A 13,134-nucleotide genomic window follows, 5' to 3' on the forward strand; every position below is an offset into this window, starting at 1 on the left:
TTACGCCATTCTCTCGCCTCAGCCTCCCGAGTAGCTGGGACTACAGGCGCCCGCCATCTCGCCCGGCTAATTTTTTGTATTTTTTTAGTAGAGACGGGGTTTCACCGTGTTAGCCAGGATGGTCTCGATCTCCTGACCTCGTGATCCGCCCGTCTCGGCCTCCCAAAGTGCTGGGATTACAGGCTTGAGCCACCGCGCCCGGCCCATCCCCCACCTTTCTGTGTCAGGCCTGGCCATAAAGGAATTCTCTGACCTACCTTGTCTGATACTAGGCCATAAGACTCTCATTCCAGAAGGGGTCCTGCCCTCTTCCCAGCAGGAGGGAATGCCACACAGAGAGAAGAAGAATCTGAACAGACAGACATTGCTGGTTTCCACACTCAGCTATTAACATCAAATCATTCCCTTTTGTCTAATTGCGTTTATACAATTGTCTATTCCTTATTCCTTTTTTCTGTTGCCCAGGCTGGAGTACAGTGACATAATCACAGCTCACTACAACCTCGACCGCCTGGACTCAAGCAGTCCTCCTACCTCAGCCTCCCAAGTAGCTGGAACCACAGGCACCTGCCCGGTTTTTAAATTTTTTGTAGAGACGGGGTCTCACTATGTTGGACACAGGCTGTCCTTAAATGTCTGGCCTCAAGCGATCCTCCTGCCTCAGCCTTCCAAACTGCTGGGATTACAGGCATGAGCCAGCAGACCCGGCCAGGAGTGTCCACTCTTCATCAAACAAAGACATAAAAATAAAGTGTTCCCTGAGTATTTGTGTCTTCATTCCTGAAGGCTCCCAAGTCACATAAAACATTGCGTAAATCAATCTGTTACGCTTTTCTCTTGCTAACCTATATTTTGTTTATAGGAGTGTCCGCTGTGACCTTTGGGATGAGTAAGGAAAAATATCTTTCTGCCCCTACAATGCCCAGAACAAAGCATGTGGCAGCTAGCAGTTTCTCAATAAATACTTGATGAATGAATGAAGAAGGAAGTAGCCGAGCCTGTGCGAGCAGTCCCTGAGCGTCAGGCGGGGAAGCGGAGCCGGCTGCCTTTGCTGGAGCTGCGACCGCCTGCTTTGCTGCCTCCCACGCATCCTCCTTGTAGAGACGATTAATCCCAGACTTCCATTTTCCCAGCGGCTCACTAGGGGGGGCCTTGCTTCAGAGCAGTCTCTCATTTCCTCTGCACAAAGCCCTCAGCAGGTATTCACTGCACGGCCGCTTACTGAGCGCCCACGGTGAGGCTGGCACGATCCTCGCCCTCGTGGTCCCCACAGAGGTGGAGGCCTCGCGGGGTCCGGGCCACGAAGGACAGCCCCAGGCCGGCTCTGCCAATGCCAGCCTCGCTAGCACGCAGGGCGGGACCCCAGTGGGGAAGGGCTTGGGGAGGCTGGGAAGCTGGGCCCGTATGGGCGGGGCACAGCGTTGCTAGGGGGGATTCTGATAGGTTGCGAGGAGGGTTGCCTTCGTGAGGCCCCGCCCTCACTGGAACGCTTCAGGCTTATCAGGTTACCGGAATCGAGTCAGAAGCGGCCGCGGGTCTGAGCGCTTCGGTAAGATTAAGTGCGGCGGGAGGGGGCTCTGTGGTTTTGGGGGGCCCAGGGCGGGAACCCGGACCCGGCTGGGAGTCCGGAGCCTGGCCGCAGCCCTGCCCCTCCGCTCTTTCTGGGCGACCTTAAGCCGGTCGCTGCCTTTTTCTGAGCCCTGACCGGGCCGAAGGCGGCCCGTAGGCGCTCAGGACTCCCAGCACTGCAGAGGGTGTAAGGTCTGACATCCAAGACACATTGTTTAGTATTTCTGAAGGAAGAACTCAAGCTCCGGGAAGTGAGGCTGGGGATTGGGCGGGCAACTTGGGGACCGAGTGTAGGATCCACGTACAAGGTTGAGGGCGGCCGAACTAGCCAGGCAGCCGTGACCCCAGTGCTTTTCTGACGTTTCTTAGCTTCCAGAGCCCAATACATACAGCTGATACACGCAGACCAGATCTGGTCAGGTTCTCGGAAGCTGAGTCCAGAGCAATGCTGTTGAAGACAGGTACCTACACCGGCTGGGGTGGCTTGGGAGGCAGGGGTGAGTGCCAGAGTGCTACGAGGAGGGCTTTGGCGTTTCTTCCCTAATGTGGGTATGTGGGGAGACAGGTTCCCTCTCTCTTTTACTTAGAGCTGGGCAGGAAGGGAGGAGATGCTTCCCCATACAGGAATAATTTCTCCTTTAAAGGGGCCCTTCCTTTCTCACTTCCTCTCCCTCAAGTACAGAGACCCTATCTGATGTGATATCAACATGTGCGGAGAACCGCCTGTACAGTCCCTACAGTAACTCCATATTACAGATAAGGAAACTGAGGTCCGAGGAGGAAAGGGCTCACTTAGGTGAGCTGATTGGGTGCTGGTCCTGGCTGGCTTACTTCTTAAGCCTCTCTGAGGCCTCTTGAGGGTCTGCGGTAGAGAGCAAAGAGCCCTGGACTGGGGCTCAGGAGTCCTGGAGTCTGGCCAATGGCCCCGACTTAAGGATTTTTCAACTTTACTGTGGAGTGAAAGCGACACACATTCAGTGGAAACCACAGTACCTATACAACCATTGTGTTTCAGTATTCAGTAAGTTGCATGAAATATTCAACAATTTATTATAAAATAGGCTTTGTGTTAGATGATTTTGCCCAGCTGTAGGCTAACGTGCGTTGTCGCACTTTTTTTTTTTTTTTTGAGATGGAGTCTCTGTCACCCAGGCTGGACTGGAGTAGAGTGGCGCAATCTCGGCTCACTGCAACCTCCACCTCCCAGGTTCAAGCAAGTCTACTGCTCAGCCTCCTGAGTAGCTGGGACTACAGACACTCGCCACCTCACCCCGGTATTTTTTTGTAGTTTTAGTAGAGATGGGGTTTCACCATGTTGCCCAAGCTGGTCTTGAACTCCTGACTTAGTGGTGATCCGCCCACCTCGGCCTCCCAAAGTGCTGGAATTACAGGCGTGAGCCACCGTGCCTGACCTGTCGGCACTTTTAAGGTAGGCTAGGCTCAGCTATGATGTTTGGCAGGTTAGGTGTATTAAGTACATTTTTGACATAATATTTTATTATTTTGAGATGGGGTCTCGCTCTGTCACAGCCCAGGCTAGCATTCAGTGGCACGATCTCAGCTCACTGCAGCCTCCGCCTTTGGGGTTCAAGTGATCCTCTTGCCTCAGCCTCCCGGGTACAGCACACACCACCACGCCTAAGTTTTTGAATTTTTAGTAGAGACAAGGTTTCACCATGTTGGCCTGACCTCAAGTGATCCACTCGCCTCGGCCTTCCAGAGTGTTGGGAATGCAGGTGTGAGCCACTGCACCTGGCTGATGTAATATTTTCAACTTACACTGGGTTTACGAGAACGTAGTTCCATGGTAGGCCTAGGAGCATATGTACTGTTAGGTTCTGTATATGGGATGGGAGGAGCTGATGGGGGTTATGGGAAGGACATAACTTCAGGTGTTAGTTTTGCTAATTCAAGCACTGCTGTGGTGACGGCCAAACCTCAAGCCACTGCCTGGCCCAGGCACCATCCTCCCACTTACTGCTTTGCAAGAACCAGCCATTGCAGGAAGAGCCAATTCTACCCTAAACCCAGAAGTCTAGTTTCCCTTACATATAGGCAGGCAGCCTCTGTAGGGCTGAGCAACATACAGATGGGATGGGATGAGGGCTGGAACTGTGGAGGCAACTGACAGTCACCATTCCCTTCTCCCTTGACCCCTAGTGCTCTTGCTGGGGCATGTGGCCCAGGTGCTGATGCTGGACAATGGGCTCCTGCAGACACCACCCATGGGCTGGCTGGCCTGGGAACGCTTCCGCTGCAACATTAACTGTGATGAGGACCCAAAGAACTGCATCAGGTGAGTAAGGTCCACACCCACCTGATGAGCCTTGCCCAGGACCCTGCAGAGTTGGGGGCAGGAAGTGGAGGGTCCAGTAGAAAAGAGGGCAAGGTCAGAGTTCTTCATCCCAGAGACTGCAGCCAGAAGTCACTCGGACTGTCTGACACCTAGCCCCGTGACCTGCCTGGGGCCTCTGTAGGGACTGTCAGGCCCTAACCTGGTCACGAGGCAGAGACCTTCCATGAACCCAGCCCCTGAGATAACTGTTAGAAGGTCAGGCCAGGCCCCCGAATTTCCCCTGACCCAGTCCTGCCTTTTGGCCTGGGGCCAGCCACTCCTTTCAAGACAGTTTATGACTCATGGTACAATCCCTGGTGGTCATTTACACTGATACCTGGCTTAGGACTCAGCAAGGTCATGGTTTTCATAGCACAGATTCAATCAGAGCTGAGGCAGGGTGTGGCTAAGGGCCGGGCGGGGTCCTTGAGCTACCCCATCCCTCCGCCCCTCACTAGTGAAAGGCTCTTCATGGAGATGGCTGACCGGATGGCACAAGATGGATGGCGGGACATGGGCTACACATACCTCAACATTGATGACTGCTGGATCGGTGGGCGCGATGCCAGTGGCCGCCTGATGCCAGATCCCAAGCGCTTCCCTCATGGCATTCCCTTCCTGGCTGACTATGTGAGCCTGACCCCTGCCCTGCCCTTGGCCTCAGGGCTAGACCACTCCTTTCACCCTACCTTGCTCAGAGCTCATTTACATGATTGAGATCTCACAGTCTAGCAGGGTAAACAGACAAATGAACACCGACTTTGGGCCCACTGTGGTGAGAGCCAGAAAGGGCATCTCACGCAGTCTGGGATTCCAGGAAGGTTCCCTGGAGGAGGCAATTCTTGAGCTGAGCCCAGAGAGATGGCACTGGAGGCGGAGAGGATGGCAGGAGCAAAAGCCTAGGGGCAAGAAACAGCCGTTGGGAGGTGTGTGTTGGGGGAGAGGTGGGCCATCGTGGGCAGAGGCCGGGCCAGCATGCTGGGACCACCTCCTTTGGTCAGTGGGAGCCACTGGAGATTTAATGGAACTGGGTCAGATGTGCCTTGAGGAGGCTCTCTGAGGGTCCTGCTTGAGCCCACTGTGTCCTCAAACCCCCACAGGTTCACTCCCTGGGCCTGAAGTTGGGCATCTACGCCGACATGGGCAACTTCACCTGCATGGGTTACCCAGGCACCACACTGGACAAGGTGGTCCAGGATGCTCAGACCTTCGCCGAGTGGAAGGTAGACATGCTCAAGCTGGATGGCTGCTTCTCCACCGCTGAGGAGCGGGCCCAAGGTAAGTTATGCAGCTGGCTGGGGCACACAGGCAGACGGGGAGGGTGGCCATGAAGACCCACCCAGCGCCCTCTTGGCTGAACTTCCCAATTCCCCCCACTCAGGGGTTAGGGGGATTGTGGCTCCCAGGCTCCCTAAATATGGGTGGCAGCATAGCCCACCCCAGAATCATCTGAGGCTCTGGGTATGTGGGAAGGCACCTACTCTTTGGAGCTTGTTTCTTCACATCTGTTGGGAAAAGGTCTGGGCTAAGGTCCCAGACTGCCTCCTGCCCCTCCTCAGGACTGAAACAGATTGGGCTTTCTCTAGGGTACCCCAAGATGGCTGCTGCCCTGAATGCCACAGGCCGCCCCATCGCCTTCTCCTGCAGCTGGCCAGCCTACGAAGGTGGCCTCCCCCCAACGGTAAGCCATTCTGCGCCCTGCCTGATGACGCTTCCCACACCCAGGCCTCCTTGCCTCCTGAGTGCCAGGCTTCAGGGATGGGGCCTTCCAGAGCCAGGGCTGCTCTCACCACAGGTGCCCATATGGTGATCTGTAGGTGTCTAGAGACCTACATAAGTACCCCAAAAGAGCAGGTGGGCTCAGCCAGCCCAGAGAGGTGTGTGTGTTGGAGGGAGGGGCAGGCCTTAGAGAAGAGGCCCTTGTGAGGTGGGCTGAAGGAGTTGAGATCAGAGGCAGGAGAGCCATCTGTGCTGGCACACAGCGCCCAGGATCCCAGGAGGTGCCCATTGGGCGAGGAGACCCAGAAGGCTGGGGAGGCCAGGCAGGTGGGGCCGAGCCTCAGAGTGGCCTGTGGGCTCATGAGGGGTCCCTCAGCATGTCTGACACCAAAAAGGGTGGGCTCAGGCCTGTGGAGCTGAGAAGACAGCAGACAGCGGTTTCTCACGAGAGAACATGGCGGTCGGTGGGTGTCAGGGAGGGTTGTTTGTGGGTGCACCAGCCTGGGCCCACACCCTGGGCTTGACCCAAGCTGGCATGAGAGGACAGGGTAGGCTCCTGGCACCAGCATGCACAGAGGGGAGACCCCGGTAGCCCCAGAGCAGGGCCACCCTCTGAGGCCCTCATCCTGAGCAAGCCGGTGGGTCCTGTTCTCTTCCCCCTTTCCCACTCTGTCTCCTGCTGAGCCTCCCCAACTCCTGTGTGGGTCTCTGGACTGCAGCATGTGATTCTGGTGCTGGACTTCCCCTCCACATCCAGGTGAACTACAGTCTGCTGGCGGACATCTGCAACCTCTGGCGTAACTATGCTGACATCCAGGACTCCTGGCAGAGCGTGCTCTCCATTCTGAATTGGTTCGTGAAGCATCAGGACATACTGCAGCCGGTGGCCGGCCCTGGGCACTGGAATGACCCCGACATGGTACCAGGATGGAGGGGGATGTCCCTAGGCCCACCATCTGTGACGACCCTGCTCCCCACTGCCCTGTGCTCTCTTCCTCCCTGGAGGCTCACTGCCAGGTTCTAGGTCAGCGCTTCTGAAATTTGTCCCTGAACTAGTTGCTTTAGACTTGATCTAGAAGCTGGTTTCCAGGGCCCCGTACCCCACATTTTTTTTTTTTTTTTTTTTTTGAGACGGAGTTTTGCTGCCTTCCAGGCTGGAGTGCAGTGGCCGGATCTCAGCTCACTGCAAGCTCCGCCTCCCGGGTTCACGCCATTCTCCTGCCTCAGCCTCTCGAGTAGCTGGGACTAGACACCCGCCACCATGTCCGGCTAATTTTTTGTATTTTTTAGTAGAGACGGGGTTTCACTGTGTTAGCCAGGATGGTCTTGTTCTCCTGGCCTCATGAACCACCCACCTCGGCCTCCCAAAGTGCTGGGATTACAGGCGTGAGCCACCGTGCCCGGCCCCATCCCCCACATTTTGCATCAGAACGTTTAGGGGAAGAACCTGGGAATGCCCACTGTTAACCATCTCCCCAGGCAATTCTGATGTTTCTGAAAGCTCAAGAACTTGGGTCTGTAATGATCCTAGAATACGATGTTATTGCTGTGCAGGTTGAAGATCACGACCTTGCTATTCCTAGTGCCTGGACTGCCCTCCCCCGTCTGCCTCTGATCCTTTTGTCAATGCCCTGCCTCATCCTCCACAGGCACGACTGGCCCTCCCAGTCCTGCTTCTAGCCCTTCCGTTTTATCTCAGTCACTGCCCTGTGACATTTTGTTGTTGTTGCAGTTTATAACTTTATAATTACGTTAATCAACAAGCATTTACTACCTGATTGATCCTATGATTATAAGAATTACAAGTGCTAAGCCAGGTGGAGGGAGCAACCTGGAGGAGCAGGAACTGGCCTGCTGTGGAGTCCCAGCTCTAGCTCTGCCAGTTTACCTTGGGCAAGTAACTTAATTTGTTGTGCCTCAGTTTTGTCAATTGGAAAATAAGAATAGTAGCTACCTTATAGGGTTGTTTTGAGCATTAAAATAACTGAAATGCTTGGTACAGTGATGGGCACATACACAGTGCTTGAATTGTTGTCACTAAGCCTGTAACTTGTGTCCCGACTATGGATTGCTTGCCCTGGGGTCAGGAGTCCCCCTGGTCCATTCAGCTGTGGCTAGGGCAGGTGGGTGTGGCCAGTGGTAGGTGCAGGGACTTTGTCCAGTTCTGTTTCCTACCACTGTCACCCTGGAACATTTATTGACTTTACCTAGTTTATAAGCTTTTTGACAACAGGAGCCCATTTGATCATCTGAACAAACAGCGATGTAGCCAGGGCGTATTACCACCCCCATCATCCCCGCGGGGTTGTTTTTTATTTATTTTTTTAGATGGAGTCTTGCTCTGCTGCCCAGGCTGGAGTGCAATGGCACGATCTCTGCTCACTGCAACCTCCGCTTCCCAGCTTCAAGAGATTGTCCTGCCTCAGCCTCCCGAGTAGCTGGGATTACAGGCGCCTGCCACCACGCCCGGCTAATTTTTTGTGTGTGTATGTTTTTAGTAGAGACGGGGTTTTACCATGTTGGCCAGACTGGTCTCGAACTCCTGACCTCATGATCTGCCCGCCTCAGCCTCCCAAAGTGCTGGGATTACAGGTGTGAGCCACCACACCCGGCCTATTTATTTATTTAGAGACAGAGTTGTGCTCTTGTTGCCCAGGCTGGAGTGCAATGGCATGATCTTATCTCGCCGCAACCTCCACCTCCCAGGTTCAAGTGATTCACCTGCCTCAGCCTCCCAAGTAGCTGAGATTACAGGCATGCACCACCACGCCTGGCTAATTTTGCATTTTTGGTAGAGATGGGGTTTCTCCATGTTGGTCAGGCTGGTCTTGAACTCCTGACCTCAGGTGATCTGCCCTCCTTGGCCTTCCAAAGTGCTGGGATTACAGGTGTGAGCCACCACACCTGGCCTTTTGTTTTTTGAGTCAGAGTCTCACTCTATTGCCCAGGCTGGAGTGCAGTGGTGCAATCTCAGCTCACTGCAACCTCTGCCTTCTGGTTCAAGTGATTCTTGTGCTTGAACAAGTAGCTGGGATTACAGGTGTGTACCACCCCGACTGGGTAATTTTTATATTTTCAGTAGAGACGAGGTTTTGCTCTGTTGGCCAGGATGGTCTCTAACTTCTGGGCTCAAGTGATTCACCTGCCTCAGCCTCCCAAAGTGCTAGGATTACAAGCATGCGACACCTCATCTGGCCATCTGCCCACCTCCCTACCACCAACTCCATGTTCTTGATGGAAAATAAAAGCTGATGCTCAGAGGGAAAGTAACTTAACTTCCCCAAGGCCACAGGGCTGGGGAATGGCGTTTGCTGAACCAGGCCTTCTCCACATGCAGCCATCCTTCCCTAATCCCTAATTGCTCTTCCTCGGCTACAAGTTTGGGGATGGTCCCTGTGTCTACCTCCCTGAGGAGATCAGAGCTGACTACTCCTCTTCTCTGCCCCTAGCTGCTCATTGGAAACTTCGGTCTCAGCTTAGAGCAATCCCGAGCCCAGATGGCCCTGTGGACGGTGCTGGCAGCCCCGCTCTTGATGTCCACAGACCTGCGTACCATCTCCGTCCAGAACATGGACATTCTGCAGAATCCACTCATGATCAAAATCAACCAGGATCCCTTAGGCATCCAGGGACGCAGGATTCAAAAGGTAACTGGGGTGTGCAGGGAAGGAAGGGGAGGGCTGAGGAACTGGGCTCTCCTGAGAGAAAGGCTGCCAGCCTCCCTGGGGGCAACACCTGGGGAGGTCCAGGAGTTGCCCAGTCCCCAACCAGGGCTCACCCTTCTGGTTGCTTATGATTGTTGAGGACTGTGCTAGGAGCTGCTCCAACTGTCCTGCTCTTGCTGGGTGAGAGCAGGGCTGAGCAGGACAGCTCAAGGGAGTCGGGGATGAGAGGCATCAGCCATGTAAGTGCACACAGGAAGGGTGAGAGGCACAGGGCTTCTATACACCCGTGATGGCCTGCGGAGAACTTGGGCTTCCCTCCAGAGCAGGAGGAGCTGGTTTGTTTTTGAGACAGGGTCTCACTCTGTGACCCAGGCTGGAGTGCAGTGGCACAATTTCGGCTCACTGCCATCTCCACCTCCCGGGTTCAAGCAATTCTTGTGCCTCAGCCTCCTGAGTAGCTGGTACTACAGGCGCCTGCCACCACGCCCAGCTAATTTTTGTATTTTTAGTAGTGACACCATGTCAGACTGGTCTCGAACTCCTGGCCTCAGGTGATCCACCTGCATTAGCCTCCCAAAGTGCTGGGATTACAGGCATGAGCCACTGCACCCGGCCAGGGAAGCTGTTACAGCCAAGGAATACAACGACTACTAGAGGCTGCTATTTATTGAGTACCTACTATGTGCTGGGAGTTTTAGATACCTTTTCTCAGCAAGGTAGGTATCTTGCCATTTTACAAATGAGAAAACTGAAACTTCGAGAGTCTGAGTAACTGTATCTCAAGGCTACACAGTTGCTACAAACAAGACTGGACTTCAGTGTCACCTCAAAGCCTTTGCTATTTTTTTTTTTTTTTTGAGATGGAGTCTCACTCTGTAGCCCAGGCTGGAGTACAGTGGCGCCATCTCAGCTCACTGCAACCTCTGGCTCCCAGGTTCAAGCAATTCTCCTGCCTCAGCCTCCCAGGTAGCTGGGATTACAGATGTGTACCACCAAGCCCGGCTAATTTTTTTTTTGTATTTTTTTTTTTTTTTTTTTTTTTGAGGCGGAGTCTCGCTCTGTCGCCTGGACTGGAGTGCAGTGGCCGGATCTCAGCTCACTGCAAGCTCCATCTCCCAGGTTTACGCCATTCTCCTGCCTCAGCCTCCCGAGTAGCTGGGACTACAGGCGCCGCCACCTCGCCCGGCTAGTTTTTGTATTTTTAGTAGAGGCGGGGTTTCACCGTGTTAGCCAGGATGGTCTCGATCTCCTGACCTCGTGATCCGCCCGTCTCGGCCTCCCAAAGTGCTGGGATTACAGGCTTGAGCCACCGCGCCCGGCCTGTATTTTTTTTCAGTAGAGACAGGGTTTCACCATGTTGGCCAGGCTAGTCTCAAACTCCCGACCTCAGGTGATCCACTGGCCTTGGCCTCACAAAGTAATGGGATTACAGGAGGCGTGAGTCGCTGTGCCTTGGCCGCCTTTGCTCTTTACCAAATCCTGGAGTCTGGTAAAAAGAAACCTACAGAACTACAGAAGGCACCCATAGAACTGGTGATGCCCAGAGGAAGTAACAATTCCCTGCCAGAGGGGCTGATGGTGGAGCTGGGCCTGGAGAACCTTCTGGAGGATGGCAGTTCACATCCAGCTCCACTCTCCACCCTCCTGGAACAGAGATCACTGTTCCCACTGGACAGCACCCTTTCGGTCAGCACCGGCAGCTGTTTGGGGCCGGCACTCACGCGCTGTGCTGTCGTTGCTTCCTCGTTTCTGTGTTTATCCCTCCCATTGTCCTATGAGCTTCCGGGGCAGGGCCTCATGCAGCATTTGTCTCAGGGTGCTAGCATAGGGGTTGGGCTCAGAGTAGGTGTTGATGAGTATCTGCGGAGTCAGGGAAGGCAGGCAGGTAGGGTTAGATAAGCTGGGGTGCTAGAGGCCTGTGGCATCCTCCCTAAGCCTGTGTGATATGGAGCTGGGAACTGGGGGACCCAGAACTCAGGGAGGGCCAGGGAGGCAATGGTAGGTCCTGTCTGAGCAAGGGACCCCAGCCAGTAGCCATCTTCTGTGCCCAGGAAAAATCTCTTATCGAAGTGTACATGCGGCCTCTGTCCAACGAGGCCAGCACCTTAGTCTTCTTCAGCGGCAGGACCGATATGCCTTATCACTACCACTCCTCCCTTGGCCAGCTGAACTTCACCGGGTCTGTGACATACGAGGTGAGCACCTGGCTGCCTGCAGCCATCCGCCGGGGCTTCAGATTTCCGTGGGAGGGTATTGTGGGGGGTGGGTGTTCACATATGGCCTCCCCTGAGCCGTGGGCTTAGGGCCTCTGGCAGGTGCCCATGGGGAGCTGCAGGCACTGAGAGCTGCAGCCAGTGCCGTGCTCTGCACCAGTATTTTCAACCTATGCAGACAGAACTACTGCATATAAATATGAATCCCATTAGCCTCTAGGGCTATACTCCTCCCTCCCAAGGATCAGCCCTTGCTGGCACGTTCCTCACAGTTTTCCATGGGCTGGGGCTTTCTCCACTGCCTGTGTTTGGGCATCTGTTGGATTTGCTGGTGGAGAAGTGATGGGGATTCAGGGCTCCCACTTCTGTAGGGCATATGGAAGCCCGGCACAGGCCAAAGTCCAGGAAGAAGGCTTCTACATCCTCTAGGGTGTCTCTGCAGCCATTCTCATGGTGGCATTGGTGGTGCCCCTCCCCACTGCAGGCCCAGGACGTCTACTCAGGTGACATCATCAGTGGCCTCCGAGTTGAAACCAACTTCACAGTGATCATCAACCCTTCGGGGGTAGTGATGTGGTACCTGTATCCCGTCAAGAACCTGGAGATGTCCCAGCAGTAAGGAGCTGGGACATGTGACACGCTGTGATGGCACCACTGAGCCTAGACCATGGAGCCTTGGCATGCCCAGGGCAAGTGGGCAGGTTCTCCGCTCCCCAGGCCTGCTTGGTGACTGACCCCATCATACCCAAAGTGCAATCTCAGGGCCAGGTTCTATGCCCTGCCCAAGCGTAAACCTTCTTGGAAACTTTTGGGGCAATTTTCCTGTGGCCTTCCTGGCCTCTACTTCGTGTGCGTAGCCCCACAGACGTTGCTGAGCAACTCGCCAGCCTCCCAAGCCCCATGCCCATCAGGACTCTAGCCTCTGACCTTGCTGCTGACTCTGAAATCAGGATTTGGAATTTTTCTAATTAGGAGTAGAGAGATCTGACCTCTTGCCAGGAATGCCCATGAATCGTGTGATTGCCTTTTCTACCCATAGAGGGCCTTGCAGGCTGATACCACCTGGGAGTGAGGGTCACAAAGGAGACCTTGGCACCTTCAGGTCACCAATAAACCTGTTCTTTAATCAAGAAGTTGTAATATGGACCTCGGGTACCTTTAGTTAGGGACTCTGGTGGCACTACACAGGGTGCTGGATTCAAATCTCACCTCTATGGAAGATGTCTGGCATCTTCTGGCCCCTCCTTTTCCAAAGTGACCTGAAGATTGTACTTCCAAGAGATGCCAGACTTGCCTCACAGCCAGGAGCTGCCCCTGCTGTGCCTGGTATGCTGGCAGTGGTGATGGTGACCTCCTTTGCAGCCAGGTTGTCGCAACACAATAAGGCCAAGTAGCAATGCTCCCAGGTCCTGCAGCTTGTGCTCTGCCCAGCAGTGCCCCTGGTGCAGCACTTCAGCCTGCTCTTCTCTCTGGTGGCTCCACCCCCACCCCTACTTCTTTCCCTTTGTTATTTCTCTCCCAACCTGGCTGCAAAGGAGGTTCGTATTCTCCAGATGTGTCCACAAACCTGTCCAGGAGTTGTGTCTTAAAATTAATTTCCTGTTCCTCTTCCTTAGGACAGGGGTGACAGTCA

General features: G+C 54.4%; 1 protein-coding gene across 2 annotated transcripts; it reads left to right on the forward strand.

Annotated features, from left to right (window-relative positions):
- The first annotated feature begins 1,426 nt into the window (after nt 1-1,426).
- Nucleotides 1,427-12,631, forward strand: NAGA (alpha-N-acetylgalactosaminidase). 2 transcript variants are annotated; one of them, XM_033233768.1, is made up of 10 exons: nt 1,427-1,549; nt 1,939-2,030; nt 3,730-3,865; nt 4,363-4,534; nt 5,005-5,182; nt 5,491-5,585; nt 6,381-6,542; nt 9,073-9,270; nt 11,340-11,483; nt 11,986-12,631. In XM_033233768.1, the coding sequence occupies exons 2-10, from the start codon at nt 2,015-2,017 to the stop codon at nt 12,118-12,120; spliced, it is 1,236 nt and encodes a 411-aa protein (XP_033089659.1). In that variant the 5' UTR covers nt 1,427-1,549; nt 1,939-2,014; the 3' UTR covers nt 12,121-12,631. The 2 variants fall into 2 exon arrangements, with proteins under 2 accessions (XP_033089659.1, XP_033089660.1); XM_033233769.1 differs by having other exon boundaries at nt 1,476-1,549; nt 1,946-2,030.
- Nucleotides 12,632-13,134: the final 503 nt, after the last annotated feature.

This window comes from Trachypithecus francoisi, unplaced genomic scaffold, assembly GCF_009764315.1.
Source record: "Trachypithecus francoisi isolate TF-2019V2 unplaced genomic scaffold, Tfra_2.0 Lachesis_group14, whole genome shotgun sequence".
Classification (NCBI taxonomy): Eukaryota; Metazoa; Chordata; class Mammalia; order Primates; family Cercopithecidae; genus Trachypithecus; species Trachypithecus francoisi.